General features: G+C 41.5%; 1 protein-coding gene across 7 annotated transcripts in view; it reads left to right on the forward strand.

Annotated features, from left to right (window-relative positions):
- PHACTR2 (phosphatase and actin regulator 2) overlaps positions 1 to 25,423 on the forward strand; it is a 226,289-nt gene extending 200,866 nt beyond the window's left edge. For 4 of the 7 annotated variants that reach the window (XM_073337511.1, XM_073337515.1, XM_073337513.1 and 1 more), the window contains 4 exons: positions 7,491 to 7,552; positions 10,097 to 10,234; positions 14,755 to 14,831; positions 23,321 to 25,423. In XM_073337511.1, the coding sequence (XP_073193612.1) occupies positions 7,491 to 7,552; positions 10,097 to 10,234; positions 14,755 to 14,831; positions 23,321 to 23,336 (293 nt within the window). In that variant the 3' untranslated portion in view covers positions 23,337 to 25,423. Of the gene's footprint in view, positions 1 to 2,506; positions 2,656 to 6,209; positions 6,351 to 7,490; positions 7,553 to 10,096; positions 10,235 to 14,754; positions 14,832 to 23,320 lie in introns of those variants that run through there. The other 3 variants (XM_073337514.1, XR_012158072.1, XM_073337516.1) reach the window with 3 other exon arrangements.
- The last annotated feature ends 400 nt before the right edge of the window (positions 25,424 to 25,823 follow it).

A 25,823-nucleotide genomic window follows, 5' to 3' on the forward strand; every position in this document is an offset into this window, starting at 1 on the left:
GCAGGGTTTAAAATCTCATATAGTATTTCCTGGAGCCCCAGGGCTGGGGGTTTCTGCCCCACAGGAGGTGCCGGGGCTGATGGTTTCTGCCCCACAGGGGACACTAGGGCTCGGGGCTCCTGCCCCGCGGGGCGCGCTGGGGCTTGGGGCTTCCGCCTAAAGCCTTTGAAAAAATTTACCGGAGCTCCGCTCTGGACAACTCCAGCTGAATTTAAGCCCTGTGTACACGAGAAAGATAATTCCAAAAACTCATACCAGTATATCACAAGCTACTTCTGCTGACTTTGAGGACACGAGTTACACTTTCCCTGTCCAGGTCTAATAAATGTGATCTATCAACATGTCAAAGGACACAATCAAACTAAAAATTACACCTAGAACTAATTTTTTGACCTACTACTGTTACACATAACACAAAAGATGAATATAGATGATAGAGATTAACAGAAGATAAATATTTTCTCTGTCGTTTCAGCTAGTTTACGTTGTGGGTTTGACAGCACTTTGTGTATAGTAACTTTCACTGTTTTCATAGAATAAACAGTCATTTTCCGTCAAAATTTATAACTCTGCTGGACACTAAAAACCATGGTTTTAACAGAGACACTGGTTTTGTGGCTCATTACAGTTTGTAATACACCCTACTGCCTGCTAACCCTCCATTGTTCTACAACTGCAGAGGTGTTAATTGCCCACTTTGTTTTAAGTGGTCTCCTACAGTGTGTGTATGTAGAATTGTTATGTTTAACAATCTTTAACACCTTGAATTTAGCTTGAACACTCAGGTTACTTTCCCCAGACTTGAAGAGAGCTGGTCTACAATGAAAACTTACATAGGTCTAACTTCGTCTCCCAGGGGTGTGAAAAATCCGCACCCCTGGTGACGTAGCTATGCAGACCTAACCCCCTGCTATGTGCACAGCGGTAGGTTGATGGAAGAATTCTTCCGTCGACCTAGGAACCACATCTCAGATCAGGTCGGTACTAGCGCTTATGTCGGCAAAATGTTTGTCACTCAGGGGTGTGAAAAAAACACACCCCAAGTGACATAAATTTTGCCAACATAAGCGTTCATGTGCACTGTGCTATGTCGGCGGAGCACACTCTCCCACCAACATTGCTACTCCCGCTCATTGAGCCGCGTTTATTATGTCAATGGGAGAGCTCTCTCTCATTGGTATAATGCGGCTACATGAGCGCTTTTACAGTGGCACAGCTGTATCGGTACAGCTGTGCTGCTGTACGCTTGTAAGTGTAGACATGGCCTCAGGGAGGGTGGATTAACTATAACAATGGGAGAATCCCTCCCATTGCTGTAGTGAGTGTCTACACCACTGTAAAAACAACGAGGAGTCCTTGTGGCACCTTAGAGACTAACAAATTTATTTGGGCATAAGCTTTCGTGGGCTATAACGCACTTCATCAGATGCATGGAGTGGAAAATACAGTAGCAGGTATAAATACACATCACATGAAAAGATGGGCGTTGTCTTACCAAGTGGGGGGTCAGTGCTAAGGAGGCCTATACAGTTAAGGTGGATGTGGCCATTCCCAACAGTTAACAAGAAGGGGTGAATATCAACAAAGGGAAAATTATTTTTTGTAGTGACCCAGCCACTCCCAGTCTTTATTCAGGCCTAATTTGATGGTGTCAAGTTTGCGAATTAATTCCAGTTCTGCAGTTTCTTGTTGAAGTCTGTTTTTGAAGTTTTTTTGTTGAAAAATGGCCACTTTTAAGTCTGTTATTGAGTGTCCAGGGAGACTGAAGTGCTCTCCTTCTAGTTTCATGTTTTAAGTGTGAACATACCCTCACCCTACCTGGTCTCTCTCATTTTCCTGTGGTATTTGTGTGGGTCTTGCTCAGAGAAGCAGGAGAAAGAAAAACATTTCAAAAATTAGGAAATTTTTATTGTAAAAGGTGGCGTGGGCACTCAAGAGCACATGTAGTACCTGAAACTACTTTTTATTAATTTTTTAAATGTAACACATTTCAAGTCGATGGTGATCTTTTAAATGCCAAATAGGTGTGTTGCTTATGTTGACAGTGCCCTTAGCCCATTACCAGTGTGGGCTTTCTGAAATTCTCTTAGCTCTTAAACCAAATGTATTGTTTATGGGTTTATTGTGCCCACTTCCTATGGACAGTTCTGAAATGTTTACATCCCTTACATTCCTGTATTGTTGTTGTGTGCAGGATTTGTGAGTGAGTCAGAATTTCTTTCATAAAGCTTCCTTTCTGCTGTGGTGGGTTGTGTTAGTGTTAGAACTACCCATAAACAGAGCAGTACTGCAGCTGGAGAAAAATTGTGATTTGATTTATTTTTTAGCATACATTTGGGATAGATTAGCTGATGCACAGATCACATTGATCCAAATGTTTGCCCCAAAATTAAGTTGAATCCAAACCTTTCATAAGGTTCAAAAAAGTTTTTAATACTTTGGTTTTTTGCACCTCTAGCTAAAGCAAAGATTTATGATGTCAAAAGATATTTTTTTATTTTTATAGTTTCAGCGAAACCAGGAAGTACTGGAAATCCTGTGACAGAGATTCTAGCCTGATTTCTAGATCATAGACCCTTGGATAAGTGTGTATAAGCATCCAGACTTTTGTACCCTTCCACATTAAAAATGAAAAGTTAAGTAGTAACTTGAATGAGTTCTAACACAGGCTGGTTTCTTGCATGCTGACTTTGAAACATTTTAGATGTGCATCCTTGAATCAATTATGGTGTTGCATTACAGCAAGGAAGCTTTTTCAACTCTCACAAGGAATCAAGTTTACAGCCATTGTGTTTTTCTGTAGCTGTAAAGAATAGCAAGGCTTTTTGGACCGTGTGCCTGTCCTCTTGCCAAGCCTGGCTTTTTAGAAACGTGATGTAGCTTTTGATGCTAGTTAGGGAATATTAATGATTATCTTTGAATGTGAAAACAGAAACTGCTTTTTGTTTTTGACAGCATTCCAGGATCCTAGTGCTTTGTTTGTCGTCTTTTTCATTTCCCTAGCAATCCTACAAAGTAATCTAAACATAGCTAATCCCCACAGGGACTTAGTGGAAAGTTCAGTTTTACGCTCCTGGATTACTTTATAGTTGAAAACAGAACAGTCCTTATGCGGAAAGATTTCTCTCTTTTCTTCCTGACTTTCTGTGGTGAATTAAAAATCCCATAATGAGGCCAGGGTCTAAAATGCCAGTATTTTCTGTCGCAGTCGTGGCATAGATGTTTATTTCTCCAAGGTCACTGATTTAAAGAGACACCAAAATATCCCATAATTGACATCAATTTAAAATTCCTCTCATCTAGGATCAAATTCTGGCTTGGGCAGTGCCTTCATGTATGTTCCAGAAGCAGCAGCCAGGAGAGGAAGGAAACCATAGAATAGTTTTTCCGGTCAAATTCCAGCTGCCCTTCAAACCAGAGGAGATCACTCTGCAGGTCGTCGGTAGGTGGAGCTGCAGAGGGACATTCCAGGATAGGGCTTGCAGATTGCGAGCATGGTGCGTGCATTTAACTCTCAGCCCCATACAGATGATTTCTGCTCCTAGGGTGGAGAGCAGCCAAACTGGTCCCATAAACACTTCTTTTGCAGCATGAATGTGTATGCCTGTTTGGGCAAGTCAGCCACTTTCATACCTGCAGCCAGAATTTGGCACTGAGGAGGGATTTTCTAATGTGCCTAAGTGAGTTAGGAGCACATCTGAATTTTTGTGGTACTCATGCTCCTAAATCACTTAGGCATCTTTCAAAATCTCACCCAGTATGGCCAATTACGGAAAACAAAAACATTATTCTATTGCTGAGAACTGTTTTAAGGACAGTATTTATGTAGGAATTACACTAAAACAATGTTCGGTCGTCTTGGCCAACTATCTCCTGTGCATCCTCTTGTGGTCTAGGATCTTACTACAGGCAGCCTGTCTCAGTTTTTCCCTCTTGGACTGTTCAAATAAAATTTCACCCAGGCATTTTCTTGGTCAAAAAAATCCCTTCTTGGAGTCTGGGTTTATTAATATAAAATGAACTCTAAATAAAATTTAAAATCCCAAACAGTCCGTTCATAATCCCACACAACACAAGGTTTCTCTTCCACCTCCCAGCCTTTCCTGCTTGGGGCCTTTGCATTGTCTCTTCTGCATGGACTAGATCTTTCCCAGGGGTCCCTACCATGATCAACTCCCACAGTCTGAGGGTCTTCCTCACAGAAGCTTTTGCAGACTCCACAGCTTCCTGAGCTTCTCCCCTTCATTGCAGAGCAGCCCATTGCTGCTCTTTATAGGGCAAACCACCTGGAATCCCTAATCTCTCCAAGATGGGGATCATGCTGTAATCAGGGCTGACTAGCCATAGCCCTCCAGCCCTGAAGGGGCAATCCACCCTGTTACAGTGTGAAAAGGGTGTTTTATGCGTGAGTTACAGTGCTGAGTGCCTTAAATCAGTGCCAGCTCCTCAGCCAGTGTATCAAAGAACTCTACGTAGCCACAGGATTTCAGTCCTTTTTCTTTAGGGCTTGAGTTTTATTTCTCCAAATAAAACAGTTCAACGTAAGTTCAACATATAAGCCATGTCCTTTCTCCTGACTGTAGGGTCTCCTGATGGAGGTCATCTACTCAATGCAGGCCTCGTTCCTCACACCCTCTGTGTGGGTATAAAGAAGGCTCTCTATTCCCTTCTGCTGGAGCTTTCCTTCAACAGAGTGGCTTCCAGCTAGAGCTGTTCAGGAATTTTTCAACTAAACATTTCTTTGGATTCATCAAAACCAAAATGTTCTTGTGGAAATGTCTCAGTTTCCACTAAAATTTCAGTGCGAAGATTTCTTCGGTCTGGGATGAACTTTCAGGTGAAGGAACAAGGGTCGGGGGAGAGAGAGAAACAGACAAACACACACACCCAATAGCCAAGTGATTACAGCACTCCTCTGGGATGTGGGAGACCCACATTCATGTCCTTGCTCCAAATCAGGCAGTGTAGGGGCTCAAACCTGGGTCTCCCACATCGCTAACCACTGGGCTGTTACTAGTAGGGGCAGTCTCTCTCTTGTTAATAATTTTTCACAAAAGAATTCAAAAGGTCTCATTTTCACTCAGATACAAAACAAAAACAAATATCCCAATCTCAAAATTATTCACAAAATGGAATTCTTTCTAGCCAGTCCTACTTCCAGCCTTCCTAACCCGCTCCCTTCAAGGTGCACACTCCCAGGCCTGGTTGCTAAGGAGAAACTCTCTGCTCTTTTCTCATCTCTAGCCTTCTCCCTTAACTCAAGCTTTGCAAGAGGCCTAGCTCTGAGTTACAATCTTCAACCACGTGACCCCAGAATTTATTCCCTTCACCTTGGTGGCACAGAGGGCAGCTGAGCTCTGACCCCCTTTAAAGGCCAGCACATCCTGTGCCTATTGCCAAGTAATTGTATCCCCAAATTTAAAAGAATTATGGTCTAGAGAAACATAGATCCGGTAGACTAAATGATTAGTAATGGTTCCTTGTGATATAAATTCAGAGACATAATCCCAGTATTTCTCATATGGAGGTTCTTACCATGCTTTAGGACATACAGTGATTTAGACAAGCAAGAGAATTCAAAGTTATGAATAATAACTAATTCTAGAAAGAAAATAACAAAAACAGGCAACAGTACAACGTGTGTGTTCACTTACAATCTCCTCTGGGCTCTCTCTTCCCTCATGAAGAGCTTGCAACAGAGATTACACCCGGGAGATCCAGTTCCTGTAGGGACAGTCTTCTCTAAATGAGCTAAAACCAAGTGACTTAATCCCTAATTTAATAGATCCTGTTTAGTTGCCTTAGATATTGTGGTTATTGATTACAAAGGGAAGTTTGTTTAAAAGTAAGTCATTTCCACGTGAGTCATCATAAATATACTAAAACAGCTAATAAATGAGTAAAGGTAAGTGATCTTGTTGAACTCTGTGAAATACAGTAAAGGAAAGAGAGCTTTAGTTAGACTACTTAAAGAAGTCATATGAAGAATATTCACTTCCATATCTCAATACATGTAATTTCAATCATAGAGTTAACCTAGCCTTGGCAGTCTTTGCAAGATTTTATCTCGCTTGAAGCTTGAAGTTTGGTGGCAAAATCTTCTTGAGGAGCAATGCTGGTGTTGATGACTTCTTTCGGGTGCTGTGATTTTCGTCTGATGCTGTTTTTTGTTGTTTGTTTCTTTCTCTGCATCTCATGTTTTATCAAAGGAAATTTACAAGTCCTGAATGATGTTCTGTCTTCAGTGATACCCAGGTCACCCTCTGTGAAAACGTTTACAACAGGTGTACCTGTTGAACAACCATAAGCCTAACGCCTACGCGAGATTCAAACTTCGTTTTGGAAACACTGTATGTTCACACAGTTTGGCCATTTATTATGGATGAGGGCAAATCATACTGAACAAGTGTTCAAAACTGTGCTCTCACCTTCTAACGCAGTTTGGTCACATCCGCAGTGGACAGATAAACTCCTTTAGAACTAGAGTTGGTCCTGAACCAAAACCCTCAATCCAAACTCATGACCTGGGGGAAATGTGGATCCAGATCTGAGCTTTGCAGTTCAGCCAACATCTCTGATTGGAATATTTCATCCACAGTAAAGATACACTCAGACATAAGCAACAGAGCTGGGCAAATGATACAAATAATTTTCTGCAAACATTCATCAGTTTAAAATAATTTGTTTCACCCATGTTTGTACCCCTTTTTAATTTGCTTTCCACAGACATTCAGGCAATCAGTTTTCACTGACACAAAAGTTTCTGGAAAGCAAATTTCAGTTACATGCACAAATATCTGCAGAAATTTTAAAGTTGCGTATGAAATTATTTGCCTCATCTGACCAAGGAACAGAAATAATAAATTGTGATTGGTCTGACTAATCACAATTAACCAAGACAGCTCAAATTATGAAAATCAGATGCTCACTGAGAACTATTAATGATCAATCCATGGAATCTAACAAAAAACAACAACAAAGCAGTTCACTGTTTAATTTCCACTAACAAACAAATTTGAGGAATTTGCTCTCTGCTCATGGATATTCTGGGAGCCAAAAAAAGAGGTTAGGTTCATCAGGTAGGTTATTCACTGCAAATTATTTTCTCTGCCCTAGTAAACACAATTAAACTCTGATTCTAGACTAAGGTAAAGGGGACCTTGGGAATAAAGGCAATGATGATCTTAGTCTCTTGGCAGGTAGGTGAAGCAGCTGTGCAACTCCTTGTTCGTTATTTCACAGAGTGGAAATGACGGTAGCCTCTCTGCTATATTCCAGGCACAGGGTGATAGCTACAGAAGGCTACAGAGTTGGGAATTGGAGAGGACAGAGAAAGGCAATGAGAACACACACACAAAAACAGGATAGCTCAGAAATATGAGTATGCATGAGCCAATATTCTAAGGCCTGAAACTTACTGCCAGGAGAAATATACCATATACAGTTATAGCCCCTTTCTCATCCCCTTTATTTCTCTCTTCCAAAAACAGAGAAGAATGAAGAAGAAGAACAGGAAGCCAGGAGGGAATTAAAACGCAGACTCAGCAGAAAGGTGATAAAATGTTTTATGTGTAGTATACTTGTATGTATAATAAAGGATGAGAATTTTTCTTTATATTATTCTAAAGTATATTCAGACATACTGACAAAATTCCCTTTCCCATCTCCATTTTCCCAAAAGGTAAACCCTGTTTAAAAGATAGAATGGGCCAAAGTCATCCTTGGTATAAATCCAGTCTGTCCAATTTTCCCTAGCATTTTTACAGGGCAGAACTGCCATCTTTGAAGGAAATGTAGGGCCCGATTGTGATTAGCCTTTGCATGTGTGTGTAAGGAGGGGGTGTGAGTACCAGGAGCTTTCCCGAGTGTGCGCACACACACCCATGCAACCCCAGGTGTAGGTACTTGCCTCTTTTGGAAAAGGAGGGTGCTGGAAGAGGTGTGAGGCCCTGAAGAGCCCTCCACCACTATCCAATACACAAGCCAGTAGAGCTTGCCCATCACAGATGGGAGCACATACTGCATTCTCCTGTTCAGAGTTGGCCTAACTCTGTTCCCATTGAAGTCAATGGTAAATCTCCCACTCACTTCAGTGGTAGCAGACATAAGCCAACACTGAAGGTTTCTGAAAATCCCACCCACAGTGCCTCAGCGATGCACAGTGTCTCTCAGAGCTCTTAGTGGGACAACGGCACAGTCCTGATCCATCGAGTATATCTAAATCACTAAAATTGATCATCAAGAGCAAAGTGGGTAGTACCATGTAAAACATTGCAATGCAAGGCTCTCTCAACAGGTAATGTATAACTTTTTGCTTGTCTTTCCTAGTCTAGTACAAGAGAGAACCACAGTATACAAAATATTTATCATTGTGCCCAAGTCAATTGTTAAATTGTGTTACTTTTTTGGATTGTGATCGTCCTGTTAATCTCGTGGATGTCTCTTTTTTCTGAATAATGAGAAGTTTAAAACCTTAAAAAATAATTTTACATATATATATATAATGCACATATTTGATGTGTGTGTACATATATATTATTAATTATATATATGTGATCCTGAAGCAACAAGCACATAAAAAATTACTGTTTTTCTAATTGTGTCTAAATTGCTTGTAAACGTGCATGTTATTGCAGATTAGGGCTATATTCTGCTCTCCATTAGACCAATGCAAACCCAGTGATATCAACTGGATTTTGGGAATACAGGAATTGTCATACTAGATCAGACCCAAGGTCCACTTAGTTTCATATCCTGTCTCTGACAGTGGCCAGCACCAGATGTTTCAGAGGAAGGTGTAAGAATCCCATAGTAGACAGATGTGAAATTGTCTGCCCCCTACCCTGAGCTCATCCTGGTCCCTAACAGTTACAGATTAAACCCCCTGAAGCAGAAGGTTTAATATCCCTTCCAAAATTGTGTTAATTGCAATAATGTTGGATATTCTTGCTATCCATACAACTATCCAATCCCTTTTCAAATCTTGTTTAGTTCTTGGCCTCAGTGACTTCCTGGCAATGAGTTCCACAGTTTAATCAAACATTCTGTGTGAAAGTAGAAAAGGAGTACTTGTGGCACCTTAGAGACTAACCAATTTATTTGAGCATAAGCTTTCGTGAGCTACAGCTCACTTCTGTAGCTCACAAACACTTATGCTCAAATAAATTGGTTAGTCTCTAAGGTGCCACAAGTACTCCTTTCCTTTTTGCAAATACAGACTAACACGGCTGTTACTCTGAAACCCTGTGTGAAAGTATTTCTTTTTATCGGTTTTGAATTTTAACCTTTTAATTTCATGGAATATCCCCGTGTGCTTGGGTTACAAGAGAGGGAGAACAGAAGTTCCCAATTTACCTTCTCTATTCTATTTGTTATTTTATATATTTTTTATCATGTCCCCTCTTATGGGTCTCTTTTCTAAGGTAAACATTCCTAGCTTTTTTAGTCTCTCTCCATATGAGCATTTTTTTCCAGACCCTTGATCATTCTCATTGTTCTTCTCTGTATCCTTTCCAGTTCTGCTCTATCCTTTTTGAGATGAGGAAGCCCCGTAGTATGACATACAATTTCCCTACACTTTCAAAAATATATGTGCAATGGCAGAATTTTGTTTACTGTGACAATCATTAGTTCACATTAGTTAATGTGTACCTTGATTGGGGTGACTCGGATCATTTGGTTCAATATCATAATAAAGATAGACTCTCTGATTCACAAATTCTTTTTAGTTAGAGAAACCCATCAAAAACCTGTTCTCTTTTTGTAGTGAAAAACAGATGATTGTAGGTATTAATGTAAATACTAGCATTGTCTAAGAGGGTAAATAGCACCAGTGTAGCAAAGTAAAAATTAATGTTTTAGAGACGATCTGTCAAGATTCTTTGTGGCCTGTCTGACAAAAATTAATTTTATACTCTAAGAAACTAGGTTGCACTGCTTTCTAGTTCCTGTTTGATGTTCCCTAGATGGTGCCTTTTTTTAGACACCAGAAAGTGACCCTGATTAGAAATACCATTAATGTTCTCTTGAGGTTACGTCATACCCTAGGTTTTATTTTGGCTTATTCAATTTACTCTTTTCCACCTCCTGTTCACAGCTCAGTCTGAGACCTACAGTGGCTGAACTGCAGGCAAGAAGAATCCTACGTTTCAATGAGTATGTGGAGGTAACAGATTCCCCAGATTACGATCGCCGAGCAGACAAGCCCTGGGCAAGGTTAACGCCTGCAGACAAGGCAAGAGACAAATAGAGATTGAATTCTATAACTTTCAAAATATTTCTCCGGTCTTATTTTCAGTCCCTCCACACTAGTATCATTAATGACATCTTCTTGAGGCAGTGACATTGATAGGGTACCATGCATTCCCCACACATAGCAGAACCCACTCAGATGCCTATTAAAATTGTACTTACCAGCTCAGTTGTGGCAGTTCAGAGATGAATCTCTCTCACTTTTAAAATCCCTCCTAGGCCAGTTACGTCACTGCTGTGAGCTTTTAGTTGCAGTCCTTGGAATTTAACCAATGTTTCTGCAGTTAGAGGCCTACATGCTGGCCCTTAAGTGCTGCTTTTAAAACCAGTTACAGTGAAATATAACAGGCTCTCCCATTACTGTAAAATGTTTGGCCACATGAATGCACCATCACTACATTTGTCAGGTGACCAACTGCATTCATGCACCATTGGGGAATAAACTCAGCCTTCAGCGTCAAAATCCTATGTCTTTACCCTGCAATTTAACAGAGCGGTGAGATTAACTCGGTAGTAGAGAGAACTTTAAACAGTGAGAGAAGCTACCAGGTTTCTTATTTACTTATAAGTAGAGTTTTAAAAATTAGGTAAAATAATTCAGAAGAAAAGTCATGCTTTTTGGTGAAAAGTCATAAAATATTTCAGGCTTACTTTGCTAAAAAATGGATTCAAGTCTGAGAACAATGTGTTTTCATTCTTTGTGGCTGCAGATAACTTCAGAGGGCAGAGCATAAGGAACCAGCTCCCACTCAAAAGGCAGTGGCAGCTACTAGTCTTAGCTTCCAAGTGACTTTAGCAGTTCGCTCCAAGTACAGTGAGTTACACTGTTCTAGCCAGGCAGGAACAAAGACCTGAGTGGCTGTAGCAGTGTCTGCATCAGAGAGGAAAGGGCTGTCCATGCCAGCCCCAAATGGGGAAGAAAAGATGGCTGTGCCCACTGGTGCCATCTGAGCATCTATGTGCAATGGTGTCACTAACTTTAAATCCTGATATTACCTTCTGCTTTCACAACAGGCCGATGGACACTCTCAAAGGAGGAAGCAGTCATATACCTTGCCAGATCCTCACAATATTTTCAACCAGCATTATCACTATTTTCAGAATTGAATTTAGGTCAACTGGCTTTTGTTCAGGCCCCATCTATGCCAGATTTTGGGAGAGCATGTAGACTGGTACATCTGAGTCTGATGAAAAGGGGCTCTAGAGCAGAAAGTCACCAGTACATTGAATTCACTGTAGCCCGTATTTCCTCATGATCTCCCCTCGTGGTTTTATAATGGTTGAACAGTAGGGCTGTCAGAACTGAGCCCTGCAAGACTTCACAGTTGAAAGAGAGGACCAGTCACCCAACACCATCCCCTGTCACTATTCCTCTGAAAGGAATGAGTAGATGAATTATCACGTGATCCCATCTACTCTTGCCAGCCTGCAGTTACTTCAGCAGCCCCTCATAATCAACTGTCTTAAAGGCCTCTGAAAGATCAAGTAGAGTCACCAAAGACATTTGGCCTTAAGTCTCCTTTGGAGATCCTCAGCCATGGTGTTTCCATGCCATGCTCAGATCTGAAGGAATCCCGGGTGCTTCACATTATTGGATATCTCTAACCTGTACAAAAGAAGGGGGCAAGTTGAGAGAGGTGAATGTAGGGGTGGGAAGAGAGGCAAGAGAAGCTGGCTTGAATCCTCAGATTTTTGTTGTGAAATGGCTGTAAAGTTCAGGATCCAGTTATGACATTAGCCCACAAGGAAAGAGCTGGCCATTCCTGTTACTGTTGATCATGCTGTGAAGAGCACTGTTTTCTTCAGGAAGTTTGTACCTTACACAGTACAACACACTATTTGGGTGCAATTCTGTTAAGCTGCTTGTTCCTCTGCCTTTCTGGAAGGAATTACTTTTCTTTTTTTTTTCAAGTCAAATCAATAGGGCATTTCAGAAAAATCTAGTCAGCTGTCCCATTCCCCTCTTTGACCACCACTCCCCCTGCAAAGATACCTGCAGGATTTCTCTACTAGAAATGGGTGGTTTACCAACCACTGTTTCTGGACTAAATTGTGGAGAAAATTCAAGATGCTGCAATACCAAGTAAGGCAGAGGTTCTCAACCTTTTTCTTTCTGAGCCTACCCCCCCCCCCCAACATGCGATTAAAAACTCCACGGCCCACCTGTGCAACAACAACTGGTTTTCTGCATATAAAAGCCAGGACCTGTGTTAGTAGGTAGCAAGCAGGGCAATTGCCTGAGGCCCCATGCCATAGGGGCCCATGCCAAGCTGCATTGCTCAGGCTTCAGCTTCTTCCCGGGTGGCGGGGCTCAGGACCCTGGGCTTCAGGTGCTGAACATTCTCTATTCCCCATGAAGTCTTCAGGAGCTTAGAGCACTCAGCACCTTGCAGGAAACTGAGGTGAGCAGTCCTGGTGCAAATAGCAGCTTTATCCATCTGCGTTGGGAGTTGCACCAAGCAAACTACACTGGTAGCTAGCGCTGATAGGTCAAATCAGTGTAGATGAGGCCTCAAGTCACAGCAGATCAGAGTGCCACATTTAGAAATGATACAAGAAGGGCTTGATTGTTCATGATAGCAGTGGAATTTTTTCACTTGTAGGTCACATGCTCAGGTCTGGCTAATAGTGGCTGAAAGTCATTATTCACCACCTGAGAGACAGGGACCAATAAAAGAGATTACCTCACCCGCCTTGTCTCTCTGATACCCTGGGACCAACAACACTGCATACATTATTACCCACCTGAAGTACATTTTTAGGCTCAATACATTTTGTAATGAACAGGTTTCCACAGCACAGTTGGCACAAATTGGTCTCCATGTTTTCAGTCTCAGCAGAGGGGCAAAGAGTCCAGTGAATCTGAAGACTCCATTACCTCTTTTCCGTAGAAGTAGTTCCTCTAGGTCCAGTTGAAGCACATCAGTGGAAAAGAGGTCTCCTGAGGTCTCTTCCAGCCCTAATCTATGAGAGGCTGAGGGAACTTGAGTTATTTAGTCTGCAGAAGAGAAGAGTGAGGGGGGATCTGATAGCAGCCTTCGGCTACCTGAAGGGGGGTTCCAAAGAAGATGAAGCTCAGCTGTTCTCAGTGGTGGCAGATGACAGAACGAGGAGTAATGGTCTCAAGTTGCAGTGGGGGAGGTCTAGGTTGGATATTAGGAAAAACTATTTCACTAGGAGAGTGGTGAAGCACTGGAACTATTTCATTAGGGAGGTGATGGAATCTCCATCCTTAGAGGTTTTTAAGGCCTGGCTTGACAAAGCCTTGGCTGGGATGATTTAGTTGGTGTTGGTCCTGCTTTGAGCAGGGGGTTGGACTAGATGACCTCCTGAGGTCTCTTCCAACCCTAATATTCTATGAATCTATGAAGCCTGCGCTATACCAGTTCTGTGGATTCAGGACTCTGATATCTTGTCAATCAGTATGGCATATGCGTAAAAACAAGGAAGGGTGCAATATCTGAGCTGTCTCTTTCCTTACTATTTCAGCAGCCTTGTGCTAGTGTATCATTGGTGTTAAGCAGGACAGTCCCCTGCTGGAATGTGAAATTTATCATTTAGGAGATGGCATTCTGATGACACAGTGTAAACTTACCACACTGGAATTCTGTCCTGCTTTGAAAGACATTGCTCTTTAATGAGCTGCTTTTTTAAAGGATTACTCAAATGGTATTACTTGTATTTGACATACAGAAAGAAGAAAGACAGAACAAACCTTTCACTGAACAGCGGGGTCTGAAAGCAGTGGTTTTAAAATATTTATAGATTTGGACCAAAAGCGTTTATAGCAATACCTGTGTGTGTAGAGTGGCCATTTAAGAAATTATATGAATTACATAGTGAATTAAATTGATTACCATTCTTTTTCATAGGCATTAAGGACTGACATTTTAAAGTGTGCTGAATTTCTGCTGTTCTTTAGTATCTACCAGCTGAAAACAGGGCCCTGGAATGTCTAAACACCTCACGTAATGTTACATAAAATTGATCAAACAGAGTGACTAATTTCCATTTGAAAAGTGGCATTCATCTAGCATTCCTAAAATCTTGTCTCCAGTCAGGAGCTATAGGAATCTTGCAGTTTATGCAATTGCTATGCATGAAGTATGACTCATCCTCCCCTCCAGGGCTGTATGCTGTGATAATCTCTTTGCAGATGCATACTAAGCAGGTGGCTGTTGAGGGTGACAAATTCCCTTTCCCTGCTTCTTTTGTAGCAAATGCCATATTTTGGGGGAGGGATTTTCTGGCCCCAGATATTTTCTTATGGCTTTCCTAAAAATGGTTTTACTGCTTCAAATAACCATAATTGAAAGAGCCACTGTGTTCTTGGGATCAGAAGTGTGCAAGAGTGATGGATTAAATGAAAGGATTTAAGTGAAAAGTAAATGGAAAACAATAGAGATTAGGGTATTTTGCACCTCATAGGAGTTGGAATTTGTTCTGTTAATGTATTTTTATTGGATGTTCACCTTTCTGATGTTTGTGCATGTTTTTAATTAGGCAGCAATACGGAAAGAACTGAATGAATTTAAAAGCACAGAAATGGAAGTACATGAGGAAAGTCGACAGTTTACAAGGTGAGTAAAAGTACCTTTTGGCGTAAAGCCAATGAGAGGTGAATGTATTAGTCTCTGCCTTTCCCAAGTCCTCTAGAGTTATGCTGTAATTAATTCCTTGACTGGTGGGATTTCCCAGTGTTGCTGATGTGATCACTGAAACCACATAATTGATATGGCAATGAGGGTAACCAGAATTGAACAGGTTTCAGAGTAACAGCCGTGTTAGTCTGTATTCGCAAAAAGAAAAGGAGGACTTGTGGCACCTTAGAGACTAACCAATTTATTAGAGCATAAGCTTTCGTGAGCTACAGCTCACTTCCTCAGATGCATATCGTGGAAACTGCAGCAGGCTTTATATATACACAGAGAATATGAAACAATACCTATTCCCACCCCACTGTCCTGCTGGTAATAGCTTATCTAAAGTGATTTCCAGCACAAATCCAGGTTTTCTCACCCTCCACCCCCCCACACAAATTCACTCTCCTGCTGGTGATAGCCCATCCAAAGTGACAACTCTTTACACAATGTGCATGACAATCAAGCTGGGCTATTTCCTGCATAAATCCAGGTTCTCACATCCCCCCCCACCCCCATACACACACAAACTCACTCTCCTGCTGGTAATAGCTCATCCAAACTGACCACTCTTCAAGTTAAAATCCAAGTTAAACCAGAACATCTGGGGGGGGGGGGGGTAGGAAAAAACAAGAGGAAACAGGCTACCTTGCATAATGACTTAGCCACTCCAAGTCTCTATTTAAGCCTAAATTAATAGTATCCAATTTGCAAATGAATTCCAATTCAGCAGTTTCTCGCTGGAGTCTGGATTTGAAGTTTTTTTGTTTTAAGATAGCGACCTTCATGTCTGTGATCGCGTGACCAGAGAGATTGAAGTGTTCTCCGACTGGTTTATGAATGTTATAATTCTTGACATCTGATTTGTGTCCATTTATTCTTTTACGTAGAGACTGTTCAGTTTGACCAATGTACATGGCAGAGGGGCATTGCTGGCACATGATGGCATATATCACATTGGTGGATGTGCAGGTGAACGAGCCTCTGATAGTGTGGCTGATGTTATTAGGCCCTGTGATGGTGTCCCCTGAATAGATATGTGGGCACAGTTGGCAACGGGCTTTGTTGCAAGGATAAGTTCCTGGGTTAGTGGTTCTGTTGTGTGGTATGTGGTTGTTGGTGAGTATTTGCTTCAGGTTGCGGGGCTGTCTGTAGGCAAGGACTGGCCTGTCTCCCAAGATTTGTGAGAGTGTTGGGTCATCCTTTAGGATAGGTTGTAGATCCTTAATAATGCGTTGGAGGGGTTTTAGTTGGGGGCTGAAGGTGACGGCTAGTGGCGTTCTGTTATTTTCTTTGTTAGGCCTGTCCTGTAGTAGGTAACTTCTGGGAACTCTTCTGGCTCTATCAATCTGTTTCTTTACTTCTGCAGGTGGGTATTGTAGTTGTAAGAAAGCTTGACAGAGATCTTGTAGGTGTTTGTCTCTGTCTGAGGGGTTGGAGCAAATGCGGTTGTATCGCAGAGCTTGGCTGTAGACGATGGATCGTGTGGTGTGGTCAGGGTGAAAGCTGGAGGCATGCAGGTAGGAATAGCGGTCAGTAGGTTTCCGGTATAGGGTGGTGTTTATGTGACCATTGTTAATTAGCACTGTAGTGTCCAGGAAGTGGATCTCTTGTGTGGACTGGACCAGGCTGAGGTTGGTGGTGGGATGGAAATTGTTGAAATCATGGTGGAATTCCTCAAGGGCTTCTTTTCCATGGGTCCAGATGATGAAGATGTCATCAATATAGCGCAAGTAGAGTAGGGGCTTTAGGGGACGAGAGCTGAGGAAGCGTTGTTCTAAATCAGCCATTCGCAGTCTGCATGTGTGGGAGGAGAGGCCTGCTTCCATAGAACCACTGCATATGAAAGTATGTGTTAGTGGGTGCTTTGGGACACTGGAACCAAGCTAGCAGTCTAGCAAACTTCACAAAGTCCATTCCCATTCTGGAGAACTTCCTAACAATTGCCAGAGCTCCTAGCAATCTTTAGGAAATTTGCCAGATTCAGACATTCCATTCTAACATACCTAATTTGACACAAATAACGTTTTAATATGCATCTCTGTTTGGACCTGTGCCGTAGATCTCACCAAGATATTTCAAATAAGCCTTGTTTGAAGTATTCAGGATACGTTATCTTGCAGCTAGGATGTGGCAAAAAAAAACTAAAAGAATTTTCGAACTATGATTAATACCTGTCTTTCTTAAATCCCATATCTTTAAAAGTGCATGTCTAAATAACCTTAAATTTGGTCTAAAAATAGTTTGCTGGTTACAGATCAAACAAAACAAATGTGAAGCTAATAGGAGTTTTAGTGTGGATTTTAAATTAGGGATCAGAAGGTACTAACAGTGTAAACCAATTTTGCACTCAAGCTACTACAACTCCATAAGGATTACTCAATATAGTGTTATTGTATTAATAATAAACAAGGCCCTGATATTTTTAAAACCACTATATAATTATCAAATAGATCATTATAGAGAAAGTGGTATCCTTTATTTAGGTCCCCTAACAATTCCCATTATAATTATTTTTTCTGACAGTTTTTTGAGGAGCTCTAATGTCTCTATGATTTGCAGCAGGATTTTGAAATTTGACAGAGGGTTATTCCAGAGGTCAGGTGTGTGCTTTTTTTGCTATCCCCATGAAAAGCTGTTCTGATTTATCCAAATTCTAAGCTTCTGAAGATTGCATTTAGCAGTCTGCATTATGCTCAGTAGAGCTTGCTGCTAAAATCATTCAACCAGTGCTTGATTTGTAATGAAAAAGATGCAGGGGCTCAAGCAATTTTTTTACATTCATAACAGATGCAGCGAGCCTACAGGTGCTAGGGCTATGAACTGCCAGGCCCAGAGGTGCTGGGGCTCAGCCCTGGCAAGCCCTACCACAAATTAAACCCTGCATTCACCATTGCATACACCATGCTCCCCTAATCTGCAGCAAGGGAGATTTTGGTTAGATATTAGGAAAATGTTCTAACTAGAAGGATAGCTTAGTACTGGAATAGGTTATCAAGAGAGGTTGTGGACTAGATGACCTCTCGAGGTCCCTTCCAGCCATACATTTCTATGATTCTATAAAAACTGAACCTTCAGATAAAACACACACAAAAATTGATCCATAACTGGGTCCCTTCCTCCCACTGCTATTGCTGCCACCACTCCGTGATTGTGTGTGATCCTGTAGCTAGACCAGGGGTCTCAAACACAGGGGGTTCTTTCCTGAGACCCGCCAAGCTCCCCGCGGCCCCTCCCCAGCGTGCCGTGTCCCCAGCCTACCTCCAGGCCAGGGGTGGGAAAACTATGGCCCCGGGCTGGATCCAGCCCCTCTGGGCTTTGAATCCGGCCCATGGATTTGCCAACCCCGTGGTGCTGAGGGCCCCACACTGCTCCGGGAAACGGTGGGCACCGCTTCCCTACTACCAGGGCGGAAGGGGGAGAAGAGAACTCCGTGAGATGTTTTTTGCCTGTGGTTACCTCCCCTGAAGCTCCCATTGGCCGGGAACGGGGAAGCGCAGCCAATGGGAGCTTCGAGGGAGGTACCCGCAGACAAGAACAGCTCACGGAGTTATCTGCTCCCCCTCCGCTCGGGGCCGCAGGGACAGGGTGCCCACCACTTCCCGGAGCGAAGCAGCACAGGGCCAAGGTCAGGACAGGCAGGCAGGCGCCCCTGCCACCCCAAAGCCGCTCAAGGTAAGCGGCACCAGGCGAGAACCCGACCCCTCCTGCACCCCTCCCCCCAACTCCCTGCCCTGAGCCCTCTGCCACACCCCACACCCCTCCTGCACCCCAACTCCCTGCTCTGAGCCCCCTGCTGCACCCCAGGGGTGGGGGTGGTGTGCGGGGGCAGCTGGGAGGGGGTGATGCGGCTCTCGAGCCAACTACGAGTCCTCATGTGGCCCTCGTGGTGATTTGAGTTTGAGACCCCTGAGCTAGACTGTATCAGAATGCATACTCACAGTGAGGCTGAATTGGTCTAAATGATCAACTTTAATTCTGGCATTTCCTAATTTTTGAGTGCTTGACTTTACAACTTTAATCATCTTTTAAAATAAGGTTTTTAATGTAATTATAATAACACCTAGCACTTCAATGCAGTTTATAAACATGAACTAATTGATCCTCATAACACCGCATAAAGCAGGTAAGGAAACATTGTCATTTTTACAACTGGAAAAACTGAGCCAAGGATTATAACCATACATACAGTTAGGGATTAGAACCCAGTGTTTTGCTTAGACTATTAGAAAATGCCCATAATGAATATGGATACAGATCACTAGGCCAAGTGCATAACTCGTGTATCTCCATTTGGCTTCCTGTGTCTTGTATTCCTTGTATTTGTTAGTCTTTAGGATATGTAAAAATACAGGTTTAGAAAAGTGCAATATAAAGTAAATTGCAAGAGACTATTCTGTGCTATGAACTGATACAATTGAAATTTAACTCCTTGATTACATCATTACAAATTATATGGCAAAATTAGCACATATTTGTACAAGAGACACCAAAGAGGAACTTGGAAGCGTTTCTCACCAACACTGAAAACAGTAGTTGATGGACACAGATTGCAGTAGGATTCTCAGAAGCTGGGCCCAGAGGTCTGAAGCGATCCAATACTGCAGCAACTCAGTGAGAAAGGTATTTAGGGGAGGGGCTTGAAACAGGGATGCCAATCCTATCCATCGTGCACGTAACCAGTGAGTCCAGGTGGTCCTCAAGGAGCTACTACCTGAGGAAGACTCGGCCCCAAAGTGTCCCCTCCCTGTTAGAATCATAGAATATTAGGGTTGGAAGAGACCTCAGGAGGTCATCTAGTCCAACACCTTGCTCAAAGCAGGACCAACCCCAACTAAATCATCCCAGCCAGGGCTTTGTCAAGCCAGGCCTTAAAAACCTCTAAGGATGGAGATTCCACCACCTCCCTAGATAACCCATTCCAGTGCTTCACCACCCTCTTAGTGAAATAGTGTTTCCTAATATCCAACCTAGACATCCCCCACTGCAACTCAAGACCACTGCTCCTTGTTCTGTCATCTGCCGCCACTGAGAACAGCCGAGCTCCATCCTCTTTGGAACCCCCTGTCAGGTAGTTGAAAGCAGCCATCAAATCCCCACTCACTCTTCTCAGACTAAATAAGCCAAGTTCCCTCAGCCTCTCTGCATAAGTCATGTGCCCCAGCCCCCTAATCATTTTCGTTGCTCTCCACTGGACTCTTTCCAATTTGTTCACATCCTTTCTGTAGTGGGGGGGCCAAAACTGGATGCAGTACTCCAGATGTGGCCTCACCAATGCCGAATAGAGAGGAGTAATCACTGCCCTCGATCTGCTGGCAATGCTCCTACTAATGCAACCCAGTATGCCGTTAACCTTCTTCGCAACAAGGGCACACTGTTGACTCATATCCAGCTTCTTGTCCCCTGTAATCCCCAGATCCTTTTCTGCAGAACTGCCACTTAGCCAGTCGGTCCCCAGCCTGTAGCGGTGCATGGGATTCTTCCATGCTAAGTGCAGGACTCTGCACTTGTCCTTGTTGAACCTAATCAGATTTCTTTTGGCCCAATCCTCCAATTTATCTAGGTCACTCTGGACCCTATCCCTACCCTCCAGCGTATCTATCTCTCCCCACAGCTCAGTGTCATCCGCGAACTTGCTGAGGGTGCAATCTATCCCATTGTCCAGATCATTAATGAAGATATTGAACAAAATCGGCCCCAGCACTGACCCCTGGGGCACTCTGCTTAATGCCGGCTGCCAACTAGACATCAAGCCGTTGATCACTACCCGTTGAGCCCAACAATCTAGCCCGACAACCTAGCCAATCTAGTTTCTATCCAACTTATCGTCCATTCATCCAGTACATACTTCTTTAACTTGCTGGCAAGAATACTGTGGGAGACCATGTCAAAAGCTTTGCTAAAGTCACGGTATATCACGTCCACTGCATTCCCCATATTCACAGAGCCAGTTATCTCATCATAGAAGGCAATCAGGTTGGTCAGGCATGACTTACCCTTGGTCAATCCATGCTGATTGTTCCTGATCACCTTCCTCTCCTCCAAGTGCTTCAAAATGGATTCCTAGAAGACCTGCTTCATGATTTTTCTGGGGACTGAGGTGAGTCTGTAGTTCTCTAAATTCTCCTCCTTCCCTTTTTTAAAGATGGGCACTATATTTGCCTTTTTTTCAATCGTCTGGGACCTCCCCCAAGCACCACAAGTTTTCAAAGATAATAGCCAATGGCTCTGCAATCACATCAGCTAACTCCCTCAGCACCCTCAGATGCAGCGCATCCGGCCCCATGGACTTGTGCATGTCCAGCTTTTCTAAATAGTCCTTAACCTGTTCTTTCACCACTGAGGGCAGCTCACCTCCTCCCCATACTGTGCTGCCCAGTGCAGCAGCTTGGGGGCTGACCTTGTCTGTGCAGAACGAGGCAAAAAAAGCATTGAGTACTTCAGCTTTTTCCTCATCATCTGTCACTAGATTGCCTCCCCCATTCAGTAAGGGTCCCACACTTTCCCTGACCACCTTCTTGTTGCTAACGTACCTGTAGAAACCCTTCTTGTTACCCTTCACATCCCTTGCTAGCTGCAACTCCAGTTTTGCTTTGGCCTTCCTGATTACATCCCTGTATGCTTGAACAATATTTTTATTCTCCTCCCAAGTCATCTGTCCAAGTTTCCACTTCTTGTAAGCTTCCTTTTGAGTTTAAGCTCACAGATTTCATTGTTAAGTCAAGCTGGTCGCCTGCCATATTCGCTATTCTTTCTGCACATCGGGATGGTTTGTTCCTGCACCCTCAATAAGGCTTCTTTGAAATACAGCCAGCTCTCCTGGACTCCTTTCCCCCTCATATTAGCCTCCCAGGGGATCCTGCCCATCAGTTCCCTCTGTTCTCTCTGATTGGCCTGTGAGAGGAAGGAGTAATTATACTGAAGTCAGTGGAGTAACACTAGAGAAGAACCATTGCGGTTAAGAGCAGAATCAAGCACAGATGTTGTAGGATTGCAATTCTGGGAGAAAGGAAAGAGCTTCAATCTCCTCAAGGCCCTGTTGTTAAAAGGAATGTAACTCATGTAGGTCACTAATAACATTGGACTGAAAAAGCAAAAGTAGGCTTAGGTCTAATAGTATCGTGGGCAAGTGACTCTGCGGCATAGAATGAATTATTCATTTAAAAGAAAAAAGAACTATTTAAGAAATACAAATTAAAAGTGAGTTGCAGCCTGCAGCTAGTCAGAACAGATTTGCTCATAAAATTCAGTGGTAGGATGAGAAGACAAAGGAGCTACTTTCTATAGGTTATTATTAATCTGTTTTTACAGTTCTTTTGCCTTACCCAGATTTAACACTGAGCTTTGGATACACAATAAAGAGAAAAGCTTTGACATTTATTTGTCTACAAAGTATAATGGCCAAAGCCTTCCTTTTAGTCATGATAATGTAGCCTGATTCCTTGTGTAATTACACTAATTAGGTCATTTTAGATGTACACCTAAGAAAGTGAATTCCTAAATGTACAGTATTTTATTAACAGAATAATTTACCAATTTGTAAACATTCAGATTTGGGAAGACAACATAGTGTATATTTATACAGTGCTATGTGTTATTTTTAAAAAGTCTCACCCTCACATGAGTTTCATCATTCAACCTCTGCAGTCATTAGACACCATTCTAATTAATATAAATACTAAAATCACACATCTGCCTTTGCAAATCAGTATAACATCAGCTAGTTATCCACCTGCTTAACATGCAAATACTGGGTTTTGCAGATAAACCCATTGTGCCCATACTTTAAAAAGTGACCCTATATATAACTATGAATTATATTATATTGCAGTAGAGTGTAGCTTGTTTTCTCTTGCCTTGAAATATCCCTCTATATCAGAAGAAAACATATAATCATATCTACCCAAAATTTAATATTTTGCCTGCACTGGATGAATTATTCTCAATATAGTATTTTTATATTTTCCATGCGTGTGTATACATTTTGAAACTATTTAAACAGAAATTCATATCCTTGATGATAGGTTATATTACCAGGTCCTGGTGCTCTTCTAATGCTTTATCTGGCATAACTGACTGAACTAATAAGAAGATAATATTGTGCAAGTGCAAAGTATCTTTCATCCTAAGATCTCAAAGCAACATGCAAAGATGTTTAAGTATTGTTATCCCCCTTTTACAGATAAGGAAGCAGACTTAAAAGTAATGACCTGTTTTTCAGAGACGCTAAGCTTTTCTGATTCCCAATCAGTTGTTTCAAACATGAGACACAATTGATCTAGTTTGGATCTCATTTACATCAGTGAAAATCAGGAACAGCTCTGTTAAGTCAATGGAAATAAATAGGTGTGAAATCAGAACCAGGCTCAATGCCATCATCTGATGAAACAATAACACTTATAACTTTTTATTTGATTTTAATGTTTCAGGTTTCATCGTCCATAATTGTTTGACTGTATCCCATACTTCACACCCCAGTTTCCTTTGGGAAAATCATTGCATCATGAAGACCTGAGATTGCACTGGCACTTGAACAAGCGTGAGTGCGTGTTACAGCTTACTCTGAGGATAATGACGAACGTGGCCCTCATCTTGATTAGAGAACAAGAGATTTGACTGGGACCAGAACCTAGGGAAAGTGGGAGTAGCATTCCATTTTAACTAAGCAATGTCTTGATGGTAAGAGAGATTGTGGTTCTGTGGCTAGCTCACACAGAGATGTTGATATTTTTTCATCAAAGCTTGAGAAGACAGGAAGAGCTGAAGACAATCGTTTGACAGCCTGTGGCCAGGAACTCATCAGACTTCACATCATGGTGACTGAGTGTAATTGTGGGTACAGTGGGAACACAGAGAGAGGCGGGCAGGGAAAGAGACTTCACCTGTAAGTTAACAGAAAAAAGTTAGAACAAACTGATAGTAAGTTCTTTGTGAAACTGGTTTAATTATATATTTGGATGGCGGGAGGAAAAAATTTGTAAATCTGGGAGTTTGAGCAACTGAGTGTGTGTTTTCTAGAGACCTCAGCCTGTCCTAGCAAGACAGTGAGCCACCAAGTCCTCATTTCATCAGTACTTTAGTGAAGTACAGTAATTTTTGTGGTACCAGTGAACCTACTTGCCAGAAAATATTCTTGTTATAATTCAGATATATTTTTTAAAATTCTGAAAAGCATGCTTAAAGAAAATACATTGAGTATTCATATAGCACAGCTAAATATGGTTGGTGATTTTTTAATACAATTACACCTTGGATTCTCCATGATGATGCATCAGAATTACACAAGTAGGTTTCAAAGGACAAATAACGAGAAACTGTGAGTGCAATGAAAGGATTCATGTTTTGAAACACTCTTCTTTTGCCTGTCACTCACGTTGTAGTCAAAGTAGTGGCACCAATATCTCTGTGAACTATGGCAGACAGTATTGACAATCATGACATTCTAATTTGACTCCAAAATTAGAACTGAAATTGGCCATGAATTTGCATATAAGTAGGTTTGGAAAGTGGTTAACAATGTGACTTTAAGAGTAACATTAGATGGATCCCTTGGATTGCTTCTAGAAAGAATTAACATGTGGATCAATACATCTTCATCAAGGGCCTTGTAAAAGCTACAGAAAATCCTTAGTGTCCACAGCCTGTTTTTGTTGTATGTGAAGAATGCTTATTAACTCATAACTTCTGAAATTGCATTTGTGAATACAATACTATTAAAATCAAATGGTATGGAGCGTGAAAGGCAATATATGTTTTTGTTATGTCAGCCCTAAGGCCTATTACAAGCCTTTGGCATTGTTTACACTAAAAAATTCTCTGTCTTATATTGGCACTTATTTATCCTTTGGTTTATGTACACAATGATTTTTCTGGGCCTAGAGTACACATAAACATACATGTAATGCAGTATTACAGTATATATACTATTTATCCTTTTTTATATGTGTACATAAAAGACAAAAATAAATTGTAATTATGTGCCCTGTTTAGTTTTTAATTATGAAAGCTAAGTATTTTTTCAGGCAATAAAAGGTCTGTGCAGAGTGATTTTTACCTCAGATTCTGCAATAGGTTCTTGAGGAGTGTTTTTAATTTATAAAATTGAAGATTGTCATTTTAGATGTCAGCCTAAAGGCGGAATGCAATTTAGTGGCTAAAATTAGATCTCACTCTTTACTGATATTTACAACAAGAACAGGTTTGCCTAAATGGGATGTATTATTTTTGTAAAGGGCAATCAAGTAATAACAGAGTGCTTGCCATGAGCTGGCTTTCTGTTTATTTTTAAATAGATTGATTTAAACATTTTAAGGAAATAGGTTGATAGAACCTTTTAAGAACACTTTAATTTTGGTAAAAATCCTACAAAATGCAGAGTATGAACTCAAAAATATCAATAATTAGTAAAACATCCAACTACAAGCTTGTAGCAAATAAAAATAATCAGCATCATTCTGCCTCTTACTGGAATCAATTAGGTGTATTAAAAATAGAATTAGTAGGAAACAATTCAGCTTCTGCAATGCCATCATTTTGTAACTATGGAAGCAGCATTTTTACATCAAGGAAGCAATGAAAATGCATACCACACTAAATCATACAGATATGTGCAAGCCATTAGTTGTACTTGTGACCGCATTCCTATTAAAATCCCTTATTTTCAGGGTTTAAAACCCAGCCATAAAACTGTACCCTGGATTAAAGCTTGGCAAAACAATACTTCTCCAGAGACTATTTTTTTTTGTTTGTTTGTTGCCAAATTTTGAAGAAAGTGTGGAGTGCAAAATAGCATAGAAGTTTACTATTTTGACATTGAACAATATAATTTGAGGTTTTTGTTTCAAAAAAATTAAATGGGACAACTGACAGGTCCTTAATACGACCTAAACACTTTGATAATTTAAAAAAAAATTACCGAGGGATTAAATTTAG

The sequence above is a fragment of the Lepidochelys kempii genome, chromosome 3 (assembly GCF_965140265.1).
Source record: "Lepidochelys kempii isolate rLepKem1 chromosome 3, rLepKem1.hap2, whole genome shotgun sequence".
NCBI classification, from domain to species: Eukaryota; Metazoa; Chordata; order Testudines; family Cheloniidae; genus Lepidochelys; species Lepidochelys kempii.